General features: G+C 43.9%; 1 protein-coding gene across 1 annotated transcript; it reads right to left on the reverse strand.

The window, feature by feature from the left end:
* Positions 1-13,903: 13,903 nt before the first annotated feature.
* SOX17 (SRY-box transcription factor 17) lies at positions 13,904-17,040 on the reverse strand. The gene is made up of 2 exons (XM_007515989.3): positions 16,380-17,040; positions 13,904-15,419 (listed from the first exon to the last, which is right to left on the reverse strand). Exons 1-2 carry the CDS (start codon positions 16,678-16,680, stop codon positions 14,509-14,511), a joined length of 1,212 nt encoding a protein of 403 aa, XP_007516051.1. The 5' UTR covers positions 16,681-17,040; the 3' UTR covers positions 13,904-14,508.
* Positions 17,041-17,729: the final 689 nt, after the last annotated feature.

Raw genomic sequence — 17,729 nt, forward strand, 5'->3', positions numbered from 1 at the left:
CCTCACTCTCCATTTCTATTTCTGTCTCTATACAAAAGAAAAGAATATACCTATGTTCATGGCAACACAATTTGTAACAGCCCAAATTTAGAAACAACCCAAATGTCCAACAACAGGTGAGTGGCTAAGAAAGTTGTGGTAAATATACACAATGGAATACGACACAGCTATTAAAAATGATGGCATCATCTCCTTCACTTAATCTTGGGTGTAGCTTGAAAAAAATCATGTAAAGTGAGATAAGATAAAATGAGAAGGATGAATACTGGTTGATCTCACTCATAGGCAGAACTTAAAAAAGAAGGACAAGGGTCCAGGCAGTGATGCACCTGGTTGAATACACATATTACCATAAACAAGGAGCCATGTTCAAACCCCCAACCCCCATCTGCAAGTGGGAAGCTTCATAAGTGGTGAAGCAGTGCTGCAGATGTCTCTTTCTCCCTATCTCCCCTTTCCCTCTCACTGTTTCTCTGTTGTATCAAATAAGTTAATAAATTTTATAAATTCATTTTAAAAAAGGAAGAAAGGGGGGCCAGGCGGTAGCACAGTGGGTTGAGCGCACATGGCACAGAGCACAAGGATTGGTGTGAGGATCCTGGTTCAAGCCCCCGGCTCCCCACCTGCAGGGGAGTCGCCTCATGGGTGGTGAAACAGGTCTGCAAGTGTCTATCTTTCTCTCCTCCTCTCTGTCTCCCCTCCTCTCTCGATTTCTTTCTGTCCTATCCAACAAGGACAGCAATAATAGTAGCAACGACAAGATAAACAACAAGGGCAACATAAGGGGAAAAAATGGCCTCCAGGAGCAGTGGATTCATGGTGCAGGCACTGAGCCCCAGCGATGACCCTGGAGGCAAAAAAAAAAAAAAAAAAAAAAGGAAGAAAGAAAGGAAGAAAGGAGGAAAGACAGAAAGAAAAAGAAAGAAAGAGAGAGAGAGAGAAAGAGAAGAAGTGGAAAATACAAAGGGAAACTTGGACTGGGCTTGCTATATTATACCAAAGCAGGGGACTTCGGGGAAGGAAGGGAAAGGAGGGGTCTGGAGAGCTTTGGGGTCCTGACGCATGACTGCAGAATAAGACCTAAATTGGGGGGTGAAGACGTTATCATAGGGACCTGAGAAATTGTACCCCTGTGTCAACAACTGTACTGTAACTCCATAAAGGAAAAAAAAGAAATCAATTAACTCCATAAAGGAAAAAAAAAGAAAGGAAGGAAGGAAGGAAGGAAGAAAAGAGAGGAAAGGAAAGGAAGGGAAGGGAAGGAAAGGAAAGGAAAAGAGAAGAAAGAGAAAAAGAAAGAAAGAAAGAAAGAAAGAAAGAAAAAAGAAAGAGAGAAAGAAAGAAATCAAAAGAAAAGAATGGTCACTGCAGTAACTATGCAGGCCCTGAGTCTCAGTGATAACCCAAGTTGCAAAAAAAAACCAAAAAACACAGATACATACATGTACTGACTCCTGTCTTAGGGAAATGTGGAATGTACCCTATGACAATAGTGCTGTAAATCAACATTTCCTAAATAAAGTGTCGTTGAAGTTAGAGTTTTTAAAAAGATACACATATATATGTGTATTTACATATATTTATACATAGAATCTTTTAATTCCTAATTTCATGTTGCATTGTTCAAAAATCTAGAATGTTGGAAGACTCAGACTTTTATAATTATTATATTTTCTTTCTTTTTTTTGTTATAGACATCTACTTGAAAGTCTCCATGGTTTTTTTTTTAATTTAAGAAAGGATTAATTAACAAAACCATAGGGTAGGAGGGGTACAACTCCACACAATTCCCACCACCCAACCTCCATATCCCACCCCCTCCCCTGATAGCTTTCCCATTCTCTAACCCTCTGGGAGCATGGACCAAGGGTCATTGTGGGTTGTAGAAGGTGGAAGGTCTGGCTTCTGTAATTGCTTCCCTGCTGAACATGGGCATTGACTGGTCGGTCCATACTCCCAGTCTGCCTCTCTCTTTCCCTAGTAGGGTGTGTCCCTGGGGAAGCTGAGCTCCAGGACACATTGGTGGGGTCTTCAGTCCAGGGAACCCTGGCCGGCATCCTGATGGCATCTGGAACCTGGTGATTGAAAAGAGAGTTAACATACGAAGCCAAACAAATTGTTGAGCAATCATGGACCCAAAACTTGGAATAGTGGAGAGGAAGTGTTAGGAGGGTACTCACTGCATACTCTAGTGTACTTCTGCTTTCAGGTATATATTTTGCAGTAGTTTATGGATACGTGTGAAGATATGCTCTCACAGAAACTGGTGTATATCTAGGTTTTGGGACTTTGTTAGAAAGTGAACCACCTGAGATGAAATGGAAGATCTCACCCAAGTAATGAAGCTGAAGGATTGTCATTCCACACATGAAGTCTCTGGACACAGTCAGAAGTGAAGGATGTTGAGTTGGCAATCGTTGTGTTGGTTAGGTTGTGATCGGCAGATGCAATATTATTTGATATGGATTGGGAGAGGCATACGGGAAAGTGGGCCCTATCCAAGGGTTTCAGGACTGGGGGAAGTAGAGGCTCTATAGTGGAGATGTGAGGTTCCTGCTGTCTTAGGGTTCAAAAAGACAATCGATAGTTAATGTTATCATCACATTATTTGGTAATTGGGTTAACTTTGAAAAGTCCTTTTGTTAGGGTTTGCTGTACAGTACCCAGTATCTGGTATATAGCTGTGCTATTGGTTGCTTCTGATCTAACTGGTCTAGGCTTTTGAGAGAGTCCGCATATCAAATACACAGCCTATATATTAAAAAGATTCAGTTTGTGTTTTAAAAAACTTCGAGACATACAATTAATTTTTCCCCTCTCATATTAATTAACTAGTGATTTATATGACTACATTTTACTAGGAGTGTACATAAACACCATTCCTACCACCAAAAGACTGTGACCCATCCCTCCCACCCACTCCCACCCCCCACTGGCCCAGGAAACTGCATGTCTAAAAGAAATTAGTTTTTGGTATTCATACCATAAAGTATATATCATGACATATAGCAGGTGCTAATTCCATCATAAAGACACATTTGTGTATTTTAAACATATACTTTTGAGAAAACAAGAATTCTAATGACTGAACTTTGAGATAAAATTAAGATTATTCCACCAGATGTCACTATTTCTCCTTTACTAAAAGTGGTGTATCACTGAATGATTATCTAAATTTTTTTTTCTTTGCCAGACTTGGTGCCTGTATGATGAGTCCACTATTCCTAGTAGCCATTTCCCACCACCATTCTCTTTTTTGATTTCTTTCTTCATAGAGATACAGAGTAATTGAGAAGGGAGAGAGGAAGGAGTAAGGGAGGGGAACACCTGCAGCAGTGCTTCACCACCTCTGAAGCTTTTCTTCTGTAGGTGGGCACTGGGGCTTGAGCCCAGTCCTTGCACGCTGTAATTTGTGTGCTTTATTAAGTGCAATACCGCCCAGCCTCTATATGAGAATTTTAAGCAAATTAAAATGATACTCAACCCAGTCCTACAACTCAACGTTGACCTTAGTTCAGTATAGCATTCTTAGCACAGGGGATGGTGCCTAGAGTAATGATACATTAGTTTAGTTTAGTTTGGTTTGGCTTAATAGAGAATGAGACAGCACTACTAGAAAAAAATCCTGTCAGAAATGTCTACTTTACTTACATTCTTGCTGATTAACTAGGTTCCAAAAGACCACTGAGTGGCCAAAAGTTTCCTTTCTTCCTCAGCAATATGGCCTCCCTCCTTGGAGGAGGGGGAGATCAGCATGAAAACTGAAATCCTGCTCTTCCCCTTGGCTGGCAGCTCTGGTTCTCTAGTAGCAGGAGAAATGTTAGAATGCCATGGAGTTGGGATTGAGGGAGAAGTGATTCCATACAAATCACATTTCCTAGAGGACCAGTTACCTGAGTCCATTTTCTGTTATGACTGAAAGCAGCACCCCTACTCTCCTTCCATGTTGAACACCCTCTGATTGTCTGCACATAGACCCCAGGTCCTTGCATGGTGATCAATGACACTGTATAGGACTTGCATGCATAAGCTTTCAGGTTCAGTGTCTGGCATGACATATGCCAGGTTAAATGGTACCCTGGTTTCCATTTCATAAAAAATAAATATATAAGAAGAACTTTGCTTCATGCTGTCAGGGAGAGCTTCAGTCTCAGAGACATCTGTGTTTACACCAGGGTTGCAGCAGAACAAGATGGGGTGTGGGGGGGGGGCATGAGGTGGGGGGTTGCAGGCAGGGAGTCTACTGGTTGTCATCTCACTATAAGGTGCTTGCCCTATATGTGTGACATCTAATCCTAAAAGAATTGGCTCTCACAATGGGTACCTCAGACCAGCAACTTTGCATCACCTGAGAACTTGAAACAAATGCTCATTCTCTGAGTACCTGCAACCATGTGACTTAGACTGGGGTGGTGCTTGTTCAACTTTTAAACTGCCATAACATGTCTCTAGGGATTAAGCTACCTTAATGTGTTGTCTTTATTTTGATGAGGAGCCTGTGGAAGGTGACATGTCAGATTGCCCCATTTAAGAAGTGACTCCCTCATGAAATTTACAGTGAATATGTAACCCAAGTGTGCGACCTCCCCACACACACCTGGAAGTCCTCAAAGCTGTAACTACAATCACCCTGCATGTACAGAAAATGCAGAAAGAATCGATTTCTGTTACAGCTTTTTAGATCTTTAGGATCTAGCCACAAGGCTGTGCAGGGTTTCTTCCAAGTGCCATTTGAATATTCATAATATCTCACAGGCCCTACAAAATTATCAACCTAAAAATTAGCACTTACGGGGCTTGGCGGTGGAGCACAGATTGAGCACACATCACCATAAAGGGCATCGCATCAATCTGGCACTGTGGGTGCTGGAGATGAAACTGGAGTGGGGGCGGTCTCATGCTTTTAAGTTCAGCATCCTGTTCACTATTTCACCCACCAGGGCCCTTGTAGGGGATTCATAGGCAGGCTAAGTTCTCTTCCGCTGGTCTCTTAAAAGAATTACAAGGGAACACGCGTGATAGGTATGCGATTCCCAAATCTTCCTTTATTAAGTTAGGAGGTAGGATTTATGTAGAAGGGAAATTAGAGAGAAGAGAAAGTTCCGGGGCAGGTATGCGAGGGCCCTGGAGAAGTTCCCAGAAGAATGTCCCTCCCTGTATAAACCCTCTTCTCTCAACCACTTACATACTATCACACCTGGCCAGCATCCCGTTGTCCAGTTGGAAACGCCGGCATGGTTACCATAGCCAAACTCCCCGGACAGTGGGCACTATTTGTGCTCCTTTCCGCTTGTGCTGGCGCAATATCCTTGAACCCCAATTGTTCCGTGTGTAAGTCCAGTGCAGTAAAGTGTCCCTATCTCCAGGATCCCTCTACATCTCTGTGCTGTCCCCAACAGCCTGATCTTGAATCTTGTTTTAATTTCGCATCCAAATTCTGCACCTGTCAGGCAAGGAATTCCTCTGAAGTCAAACAAATAAACTAGACCAGCTCGTTCTGAGAAAAGGAGTTAAAGGCTCACTGACTGACTTCCCAGGAGCCCAGCATCGCTCCCCACAGACGCCCACCCCTCCCTCCTCCTCAGTTCACCCCTAACCTCCACCCCCACGGCGTCGGGCGCAGCTCCGTGTCCTGCCGGGTGGGTCCAGGCGCCACCGCCGGCGTCCGCCTTAGCCACACCTTGAAGACTCCGGATGCAGGACTGGCCGCCTCGCCTTTCACCTTCAAGTCCCGGAGGAGGTGGGGGTAGGAGCAGGGACCCAGTCCAAACCTATCTGGCGGCCGCGCCCTGGGGCTCGGGCGTCCCAGCGCTGCCTTCACTGCGTCCGGGCCGTTGCAGCCACCTTCAGGCCTGCGCTACGCCCTCGCCCCAGCCGGCCCGCGAGGACGACGCTCCCCGGCCCCGCTCTACCTAGCGAGCGAGCGAGCGCGCTAGCAGTCCTGCCAGCCTCGAGCGGGCTATTACCGGTTGCTTACTCACCTCAGTAGAAATGAATGCACCGAGCTACAAATCCTCCCCCGTAGTAGGGGACTCGGTCTCACACGTCACTTTTGGACCTGCGGTAGTGTAGGCGCGGCCGGCAGGCTTCTGAAGGAGCTCAGAAAGGAAGCCCTGCGCGCTCCCTCCAGCCTGGTCCGCCTGGTCCGCCCTGCGCCCAGCCGAGCGCGCCGCCCGGCCGGCACCTGCGCGCGGGGTCTGGGCTCCCCGCGCCTCCCAGCCAGTGCTGCGCCTTTCAGGGCCCCCGCCCACGCCGCCAGGGAGGCAGCGCTGGCCAAGCTCTCCTGGACTACCTTACACACACTCTTTGTTCTGCTTTCCTTTTTTTTTAATCTTAAGATTTATTTATTTTATTTTATTTTAATGAGCGTTGTTTTATTTTAATGCGAGAGACTCAGAGAGAGACAGGCCAGAGCACTTCTCAGATCTGGCTCATCGTGATGCTGGGGATTGAACCTGGGACCTCAGAGATTCAGGCATCAGTCTTTTTTTTGCACAACCATTCTGCTGTCTCCCCAGCCCTCTTTCCCCCCCCCCTTTAAAAAAAATACCAATTCTTTTTAAGACCAGCTAAATTTAATTCATTAGAATCTTGGTTAAAATGTTGCCCTGAATTAATTGCGTCCAGAGGGTTCCTAGTGGGGGAAGCTTGGCGCCCTCTGCTCCCAGACCTGGATGCCTAAGGAAGAGAATGGTGTTCTGGGAAGCAGAAAGGCGGGTTGAGGCAGAGTATGGCCAGGCAGGGGGTACCACAGTTTTTAAGGTTCGCTCCCACTATTTGATTTCAATTTTTGTTTGTGTAAAACTTTAGGAAGAATGATGGAATAAGTCTATGGTGTGGTTGAGGATTAAATTTACCAACACTTACATGGGGAAATATGGAAATGAACCTTTGTGACACAGAAAAAAAAATCCTATAGATCAGCATTTCCTCAATAAAGTGACATTGTAATTGAAAAATAATGTGCTCATTTATGAGCAAAAGTCTAGCTTTAAGGGCTAAAAAAAGTGTTTATAAGCCTTTTAAAAAAACAAAACTTTAGAAAGACTAACTTGTCTCTTATAGTGGATTTAAGGGGGGAGTTAAAAGTTACAAGTTTGTCTGGGGTTTGGTGGAGACTGAATTGTATTGACATCTTTCTTGAGGAAATGTATCTTATCAACAATCCTGCAAATTAACATTTCCTCAATAACTTTAGTGATATTAAATTTGCAAGAGAAAAGTGAAAAAGAAACAAAGAATGAAAAAAGTGTTGTACAAAATGAATAATTTCCCATAACACATTCATCTATAATCTATCTTCTCCTCCTCCCCCCCTAAAAAAAAATTGTGGAAAAAGAAATCCACCTTCTCTGAAGAGTGGGGTGACACTGTAGAGGCACACCTCACCTTTCTCAGTAGAAAGTAAAGATTTTGTGCCTTTGTGAGGGAACAAGGAAACTAGGTGTGCAATCCTAGTACTTTAAAAGGCAATGGTGATCTTTGGACGAAATGGAAGTCAGGAGATAACTATACTCGGATGGCAGAAGAAAGCAGGAAATGCTCAACTATGATAGCAGGAAGTCAGCGTCTAAAGCTGATAAACAGAATTATTCCTTCAGGCATACTAATTAGCCTAGAGGAACACTGCAGAATAAAAACAAAATGAAACAATTGACCCATGGAACTGGAACAGTGGAAAGATGGAATCTTCCTATAACTCTTTGTTTATATTAAAAGTCTATCTGTAATTTTGTGGGGACTGTGTGTGTGTGTGTGTGTGTGTGTGTGTGTGTGTGTATCTGATTACGAGCATGGTTTAACTTTTCAAATATTTCTAAATAAGCAAAAAAATTATATATTTCCCATACTTTCAATCACTATTAAAACTATAGACTTGAATTTTTATTCACTTATACTTTCGGTAAGTCCTTTCCTGATTAATATTTGAGGAGGCTATGTCCATATTTGCATCAGCAATCCTTTCTATTTTCAAACAGCCAGACAAATGGATTAAGATAAGACGGCCAGGGAGGTGGCTCTGTGGTAGACAGTCCTACCTTGTTTATTTGAGGCCCTGGAGTCCATTCTTGACTGCATTTAAAATATATTATATATATATACATATATATATATATATATATGCTCAAAAAATCCACCATATCAGCAGTAACTATAAAAGCTGTTACAGTATTTTGCCAGTGTCTCATAATTTTCCCTCTTCATCCCATCTATCACTGATCAATTAGTAGGAAGAAGGGCTGAACTGAGAGGTGAATGTGAGCAAATTTGACTTTGCATTCCAAAAGTATCCCAATGAACTGTCACTTTATAAAGACCTTGAGATTTTCCTGTAGCATTAAAATGTTTCTTGTTTATATGAATTAGGCACCAATATGAAATTCTTCTACAAGTCTCGGTAATTTTTATTCTCATTTTATAATCATAGACACCAAAGTGTCAAAAATTCAGAGTAAAACACAGCTGATATGTGTTACCAGCATATATGGACAATTGGGTAGGGGTAAATAGCATAATGGTTATGCAAACAGACTCTCATGCCTGAGGCTCCAAAGTCCCAAATTCAATCCCCTACACCACCATAAACCAGAGCTGAGCAGTGCTCTGGTAAGGAATAAAATAAAATAAAATAAAATAAAATAAAATAAAATAAAATAAAATAAAATAAAATACAGGAAATATGGACAATTTTACAATCCTATAACATTCTCAAATGCACTTATCATTATTCCCCGTGGAATAATGAGTTAAATCACTCTAGGACTGCTGGAATAGATAAGCATAAAATCTAATGGAAGAGAGAGGAGAGGTAATTTCTTGTGCCACTGAAGCAATCCTTTAAGCATATTGTATCGTGATTTCTACATAAAGCCAATGAGAGAGACATGGCTCTTATAATTTTTCCTATATCAAAGAAAGAGAGGGAGAAAGAGAGAGAGGTTAGAGTTCAGAAAAAAAATAGTGATATTTAAAAATAGTATGCTACAATCATCAAACCTGAAAAGAAACTGAAATTTAATCATTTTTTACCACCAAAAGGGTAGAATAATTATGTAATCTAGAAGAGGTGCTAAGTAACACTACAATAACCATATTATAGTAAGTGTGTAAAATTAACATGTTGTACACCTTATGTGACACGATGGTATGTGTCAAGTAGATTAATTTTAAAATTAAAAATTAAATCACTAAGTAAAAATAAAGAAAAAATGTTAGTGGCATCTTCAAACTCACAAAATTAAATTGTCAAGCCAGATTAACAGGCACAAAACCATAAAGTGAATCTATTTTTTGCTTTGAGGGGAAAAAAACTTAAAAGATTTTTCATCCGTTCTCTACTTTTTGCTTTGACATTTGGTAAATTTAAGGAGTGACAGCTTCTGTTGACTGTCTTAAATAAAAAAATGAGGGACAGAGCAGAAATTTCAGATTTCTTCTAGAACCCACAGTGGCCAGCAGGGACCCACTCCAGTAAGATACTCCATGTAATTTCTGAGCTCTTACCAGGTGTCAGGGTCAGCTGAGAGAAAGTGAGAATGGGCCATTTTTCATATAGTTTTACTTGTAGTCTGGAATCAGACTAGATAACTACTGGATTTGTTGTAGACTTGCTACCATTCTTCTTTTCCTTGCCTACTTATTGTTAGGTGTTTGTGAGGATGTTAGAGAGGGTTATGGGCCATGATCTACAGAATGCTTCCTGCCTTTTGCTTATGTTCATCCAAACCTTCAGACAAAGAATAAAACTTCAAAAATCATTTTTCTCCACAACATAAGTTTGGAGAATAGTTATTCTGAAATTAGCTTTTGGGGGCTGTGTGGTGATGCACCAGGTTGAGCATACATGCTAGATTGCGGAAGTACCCAGGTTCAAGCCCCCTGTCCCCACCTGCAGGGCGGAAGCTTCGTGAGTGGTAAAGCATGGCTGCAGGTGTCTCTCTTCCTCTCTATCCCCCTTTCTTCTCAATATTTGGCTGTCTCTATCAAAAAAAAAAATAGAGATAATACAAAAAAATTAAAAAAATATATCTTTGACAAAGTATTTAAGAGTTTCATAGGCAAACAGCCCAGGAGGTAGCACAGGGCTCTCAAACTTGAGGTTCAGTTCTTCATCTCCAGTATTGCTTGTGCTGGAGTGATTCTCTGGTTCTTTCCCTCTTTCTCCCTTTCTTATTTATGATTCATAAATAAGAAATCTGAAGAGTTTCACAGGCAAATATTGTATGATTTCACTCATTTCACAATATCAAACAAAGAAACAAAGCGAACGAACTAAATAAATAAAACAAAAATAAACATTTACACTGTAAGATCACTCTAGTGGTTAACAGAAGGGTAGAGGTGAAAAGGCCAGGTGAACCAGGAAAAAAGTTTCATTTGTATGGTGATGAATAGAATTGGGCTTTTAGTAGTGAACATAGTATCTATCTACAATGATTTAAAAGGAGCATGCCTGAAACTTATGTAATGTTATAATGAAATGTTACTTCAATTTAAAAAGGTTCCTTAAAAACTGCCTAAAATCAAAGCAAGATCCTTAAAGCTAAAATGCTTGTAGAAAGTATTGGATTTTTTTTTTTTTTTTGCTTTTATTTAGTCAGATTATTGTTTAGATCAGAACTGCATGAGAAATCTACATTACAGAACACCACTATCAGGGCCAGACGGGGTTGGACCTGATTGAGTGCACATGTTACAATATGAAAAGACCCAGGTTCAAGCCCCTGGTCTTTACTTGAAGGGGGGAAGCCTCACTAGAGGTGAAGCAGAGTTGTGGTGCCTCTTTATCTTTCTGTCTCCCCTTTTCTTCTTGATTTCTCTGTCTCTTTTCATGTCATTATAGCAACAGCTTAATCAGCACTTGCTGTGGGAAAATGTTCATCAATCTGATATTGTGCAAACACTATTTTGCACAAGATATGTATTTTTCCCCAGGAGAAAAGACTTGCCCCCCCCCCCCACGGATTATTGCCACAAATAATGCAGCATCACTAACTTTGAGTCAGCACAGTTGTGGTGCAATAAATGGATGAACTCATCTGGGAAAAAGCACTTTCCTGGTCTTGGTATCTATCTTGCCTGCCAGACAAGTTTTGATCTTACTATTAAAAAAATATTTTGCTTAATAGTTATAATATAGTATTGCACGTGAGATACACAAACAGTGATCTGGGAGGTGACACAGTACTTAAAGCGTTTGACTCTCAAGCATGAGGTCCTGAGTTTGATCCCCAGCAGCAAATGTACCAGAGTGATGTCCAGTTCCATCTTTCTCTTCCTATCCCTCTTATAAATATTTTTAAATGAGATACATACCACTCCAGTACATGTGCTAGTGAAAATGAGTACCTTAGGCTTGAAAGCGCAATGCTCTACAGTCTAGCTACCCCCCCAGCCACTATCTTACTATTTTAATACTATTTTTAATACTATTAAGATGTTCTAAGTCTTAAGAAATAGTGTTGTTTCCCCCCACTAGAGTTATTGATGGGGCTCAGCCTCCACAATGAATCCACCACTCCCAGTAGTCATTTTTCATTTGACAGGACAGATAAAAAATTGGGGGGGGGGCAGTGGGGAGTAGAAAGCTTTACAGGGGGTGGGGCGGCATTCAAACCCAAGTCCTCACACATGTCTAGGAGTGCCACTGCCCAGTCCCTGAGACTTTTAATGACAGTATCTCAAAGAACTTTGGTGAGTGTTCAGTGTTGGTGTAAGAGGGGTGATGCAAATTTAATTTAGAAAAAAGTACACAAAAACTTTCCCTAACATTTCTAATGAAGTATACCACCACCTGGTGCCAGGACTTTGATTCCTATAACACCTGGATTGGTTCAGGGGAAGTGTCATGAATTACCTAAAATAACTGTGTCTGCATATGTGTTCTTAGTCTTTTTTAAATTTTTTTTAAAATTTATTTTCCCTTGTTGTTTAACATTGTTGTGGTTATTGATGTCATTGTTGTTGGATAGGAGAGAGAGAAATGGAGAGAGAAGGGGAAGACAGAGAGGCGGAGAGAAAGACACCTGCAGACTTGCTTCACTGCTTGTGAAGTGACTCCCCTGCAGGAGGGGAGCTGGGGGCTCCAACCCTGGTCCTTATGTGGGTCCTTGCATTTTGCACCAAGTGCGCTTAACCCGCTGCGCCACTGCCCAACTCCCATGTTCTTAGTCTTGATGGGGGCCTTTTAGCTTTCTGTAAACAATCACCTAAGGTAAACTTAAGTAAGCAAGATATCTAAGAGAACTTTGAATTCAGCCAGAACTATCCACCCCCATACAATTTTTATCTCCAGACATTCTTCTATATGTACCTCAGAAGAGATAGGTGCGTGCAGGGAGGAAGGTGGAGGGAGGAGTGGATCTCTTATGTATTTGTTTCCAAAGAGTTAGCACTAGCTGCTGCATGAGGTCACTTCATCTGAGTCTGCTTGAGGAGAAAAAAGGATATTCTCCGGAAATTTTTGTGAGAATGAATTCCCTTTCATTGGAATTAAGTACACTGGAAATTGCCAAATAACTGTAGTTCCCATCTGTATTTGGTGAACAAATGAGTCTCCTTGGGCTGACCAAGCATACATTAAAATATTAAGTGTGATCTGAACTTGAGGAAGTAAGTTCCCTTTGCGCACTTTTATCTACTTGGAACTCCTTGGATATCCTGAGGTTAGAAGCAGACCTGACTGGACTTAGAGAAAGAAAGTGGAGGGAAAAAATAAAGGACTAATGTCAAATAAGCTTAATTATATGCAAACCTGGGGTCAACTGTGCATAATATAAAAAGTTTAGGGTGACCTCTGTCATATCAAAGAAAACACTTTTCAGTGAAAATTTAATCCTGAACATTCCCAGTACCAAGATACTTCTTCCAAGAAACATGCACCCTGCCACTTCAAGAGAATCTACATATCAGCTCAAATAACCCTCTTTGAAATATTTTTTTTATTTTTAAAGTATGTATTTGTTTGATAGGACAAGAAATTGACAGGGAAGAAGAGATAGGGAGAAGGAGACTTTTGCAGCTTCAACAGTAGTGAAGATCCTTCTCCCCCCTCCCTGCAGGTGGGGACCTGGGGTTTGAACCCAAGTCTTTGTGCATTGTAATGTGTGCTCTTAACCAAGTGTGCCACCACCTGACCCAAGATGAGTCCTTTATACTATTTTTTTTACTATTCTTTCATCTATACTACTTGCTAGGAAAGAGAATATTTGTTTCCATATATCATCAACAGGATTTAGTTTTTCCAGTGCCCGTGGACACAATCTGTCAAAGACTTGTAATACCAGGTTTTTACCTTATACAAGAAAGGTGAGTATTCAGGGTTCCTTTACTTAAAAATAAATAAATAAATAAATAAGCACCTCATACAACAATGAGGTCAAGATCAGGTCCAAAGTATGTATGTACATTGGATAAACACATAACCCAGGACGTGTCCATTACAAGTCGTTTGTATTAACCTATGCTTCTCTACTAAGTGTGATGAGAAAGACCCCAGCAGTTACTGCTATTAGTACATAACAAGGGCTATCCCACTATGTAATGCCTCTGACTCGGTTTTTTTTTTTTTTTTTTTTGTAAAGTCAGGTTAGTCATAGCCTAAAGATATAGCTTTCGTTGCCTTATGAAGTACACTCCCGAAAAACCATCCCTGGAGTGCCCTCCAAGTTTAAAAACTGCAGGTGCAGGCATCAGGAAATGTATGAAGTTAAACCATAGAAGCCAATTACCCTTGTGAAATGACATTACAGCGAATACTTTAAATTTTGATTATTTCCTGTGACTCCTTCAATTTTTAAAGCCAGCCAATTACTTCCCAAATTATACACAAGGATTAAAAGCATTGGATTCAACAACAAAGTCCTGAACTCTCCTCTGATGAAAATAGTACATTAAAGCAGGAAATATTTAAGATTCGCTTTTACTTTTTAGAGACAAAACCATCAAATCAAACTTGGATATTCTAGTGTGCTTTTCTTCTTTTTCTTCTTCTTTTTATAGAATTTCTTGCAACTATCTATGCTTACAGTAATACAAAAAGAAAATTGACAGTAACCACGAACTAAATACCACTGAGATAGTCCCAATGTACTAATACTTAACACTGGCTTTTGTGACAGGAGGCACTAGCAGAGTGGCAAAGTAAGATTCCAGATTTTATTATGTAAAAGATTGAAAAAAAACCCACACACACCCGGGGTAACAATTTCTTTGATTAAAAATGTTCCATAAAACGGCACTAGTTGTTCTGGACCACAGTCAAAACTGGTAAACTTGAAGGCAGAAGTAGGGGCTTTGACAACGCAACACAACGTACTGGTAAACAAGTTATCTGCACAACACAGCCTCATTTTCCTCCCCTTCCAACTATTCAAGTGGCAGACAAAATAAATTACCATAAATTATATGCCGAGGCAACTTAAAACAAAAAACACACATAGAGGAGGCTTGCCTTCGCCCCTCCAGGAAGTGGGCTAACACTGCTCTTCTGGCCGGCAGGTGGGTTGATCAAACGTCAGGATAGTTGCAGTAGTAGACTGCAGAGCTGGCATCGGACACCACCGAGGAGAGAGCCCCGTGGCTGTCGGGGAGATTCCCGCTCGAGTCATGCGCCTGGTAGGGGAGACCCAGCTCAGGCTTGCACACAAAATGCAGATACTGTTCAAATTCCGTGCGGTCCACTTCCCCGAGGAGCTCGGTGGGCTGACTGGGGTCCGAGCTGTCCCGGCAGGGCAGCGCCTCGGGAGGGGGCGACGGCTGCCCGGGGCCCGCAGGGTGGTGCTGCGGGGGCATCTGGAACGCGCGCCCTCCGGCCGCGGGGGGCGAGCCCATGGCGCCGTAGTACATGTGCAGGGCGCTGGGGGGCGCCAGGAGGCCCTGCATGGCGGCGCCGGCGGGTTCGGGGCCCAGCCTTGAGTGCGGGGGGCCGACAGGCGGCTCCGGGGCCCCAACGTATTCCGAGGCTGGCGCATAGCTGTAGGGCCCTGCGGAGCAGTCCCCGGGAAGCGGCGCGGCGAAGAAGGCCGGGTCGGGCTCCACGCCGTCCAGCGGGGAGGTGTCGGGCGTGGGCAGCGTGTAGCCGTCGAGTGGAAGGGCGCTCAGGCCCTGGCAGTCGCGGTAGTGGCCGCCCATGTGTGGGGGCAGCAGCGGCGGTCCGGCGGGGAAGCCCTGCTCCGGGAAGGGCAGGCCCAGGCTGTCCATGGTCACGCGGCTGCCCTCGGGTCCCAAGGCGGCCGCCTGCGGCTCGGCCAGGCCGTGCAGAAAGCCGCCCTCCACCCGCTTGAGCCTCTTCACCTGCTTACGGCGCCGCGGCCGGTACTTGTAGTTGGGGTGATCCTGCATGTGCTGCACGCGCAGCCGCTCCGCCTCCTCCACGAAGGGCCTCTTCTCTGCCAGGGTAAGAGCCTTCCACGATTTGCCTGCACAGGCGCGGGGAGGAGAGGGGGCGCCTCAGCATCCGAGCTCGTGCCCCCAGCCCCCTCTCCAACACCCAGACCCCACCTTTCCCCTCCGACCTTGACAGTGCTACTAAAAAAGGGGAGAGGGGGCTGAGGAGATAGTAGTGGTTCTGCGAATGATTGGACGCCCGAAGCTCTGACGTGCCAGGTTCAATCCCCAGCACCACCATAAGCCAGAGCTGAGCGGGTGTTTTCGCTATTTCTCTTTAAGAGAAAGAAGAAAGAAAGAAAGAAAAGAAAAGGAAAAAAAAAATAAAGAAAAGGAAAGAGAAAGAGAGAGAGAGAAACTGATAATTCAGGAGGGGACTAATATCTTATATCACACATCCTAATTCTAATTATTCCTCAGTGTTACTTCTCAGACCCAAAGGAAATATTTCTTCCCCTACCAAACATAAGTAAATAAAATATTTTTAAACGTGGGGGGAGGGTGTCAAATTAAAAACTCAAAGTCTGGGGCCCTGAGGTCCAAGTGGCAGGGAGATGGGGTGGGGATACTAGCACCTGGAGATATATGATAGGAGATCTCGGGACCTTACTCTCTCCTTTCAGCTACTTGGAAGCGGTTTCCAGGCCCAACTCATAGTACCTGTTGCCGAGCAAGGAGACACTCCCTGCCCGGGGAAGGAGTCGGGGAAGTAGACCAGTAACTAACTCGGTGCCCGGAACCGCCCCAACGGGCCGAGAAGTCGCCTCCCCATCTCTGTTTCCGTGCCCCTCTCGCCCAGGTATCTGGGTCCCCTAAAGACGACGGTCGAAAGCCTGATCGCAGAGCGGAGAGATCGGGAGGCTAGAGGGGACTGAAACTCAGTGAAACTGGCAAGTCCCTGGCCTGGGACGCAAGGCCCGCGCCTTTCTGGGGCGCAAATGTAGCTGCGGTCCAGATGCTCGCACCTGCCTGGCTCCCGAGCCCGCACTCACCCAGCATCTTGCTCAGCTCAGCGTTGTGCAAGTCGGGGTTCTGCTGCGCCAGGCGCTTGCGCTCGTCCTTGGCCCACACCATGAAGGCGTTCATTGGCCTCCGGATACGGGACTCGCCTTTGGCTCGACCGGCCGTCCCGGTCGGTGCCCCGCTGCTCACTGCCGCCTCGCCCTTCACCTTCATGTCCCCCAAGGGACTCAGAGACTCGGCCCAGGGACAGGGGCCCAGCCCGGCCATCAGGGCGGGCAACGCGCTCCGGCTCTGGTCGTCACTGGCGTACCCCGCATCCGGGCTGCTCATGGCGCTCCAGCCCTGCCCCGTGCCCCACAACCCTCCGCCGGACACGCCGCCTCCCCCGGTGTCGGGGGAGGAAGCCGGGAGCGAGATGCCCCACTGACTGCCGGAGTCTCAGGGCCTGAAGCGGAGGAGAGCGTCCCAGGTCAGTCCTAACACACAGCACTAGTAGAGCCCCAGCCAGTCGGGTGACACTCCGGTGGCCCCTGTCCGCGGGTCTTTTCTGCACCCAAGTGGCCAATGGAGCTGAGGGGGCGGGTCTGGCGACTGTCTTGAGGTCCACGCCCAGTTCACAGAGTCCCATTTCCAAATCACCCCCCCCCCCCAGTCCGCATCCCATAGCCACACCTGCCTCCTGAGAGAAAACTGCCTAAAGTCGGACTCTGCCACCATGTCTTCTCTGAGTTGGGAAGGTGCACTTCTGGAAAAAAAAAAAAAAAAAAACCCTGGGTGCTGATTACAAATACTCCTGGATCTTGGCAAGGCAGTTCAGACCTATATACTAAGCATCCTCTCTAAGCTAAGACTTTCAGTGGTGAGTGACTTGGATTTTTTTTCCAAAGACGACCTCTCCACCTTGGGGGGTGTCTACTCCAAATATGTTTTACTGAATGTGGAAAACATTGGTAATAAATTAAGTATATATTCTTTCTGGAATGTATTGTATTCAACATTATATCCTGTGTAAATTTTGATTTCTAAAACAAGTTTAAATAAGGAAAGACATTCTGTGGCCAATATTCTGTCATCCCTAAGTCCCTATGGTGGAACGAAATGATAGTTTGGTTGAGGGTGAAATGCACTTATATCTGTCTTGAGGAAATGTACCCTTCTGACAACAAAATCCTGTAGATCAACATTTCCTTAACAAAGTGTTACTAGAGTTGGAAACAATGAATGCAAAACCTTTATTCACAATGATGAACCTTTTCACATATCTTGAAAACTGATATATAAAATATAAAATATTTAATAAACATAGCAAAATGCTCTATGTGTTTAGCAATAGCTAAGATTTAACTTTTCATTTCTAAACTATGTTTGGTAAATACGAA

The sequence above is a fragment of the Erinaceus europaeus genome, chromosome 1, assembly GCF_950295315.1.
Source record: "Erinaceus europaeus chromosome 1, mEriEur2.1, whole genome shotgun sequence".
Taxonomy (NCBI): Eukaryota; Metazoa; Chordata; class Mammalia; order Eulipotyphla; family Erinaceidae; genus Erinaceus; species Erinaceus europaeus.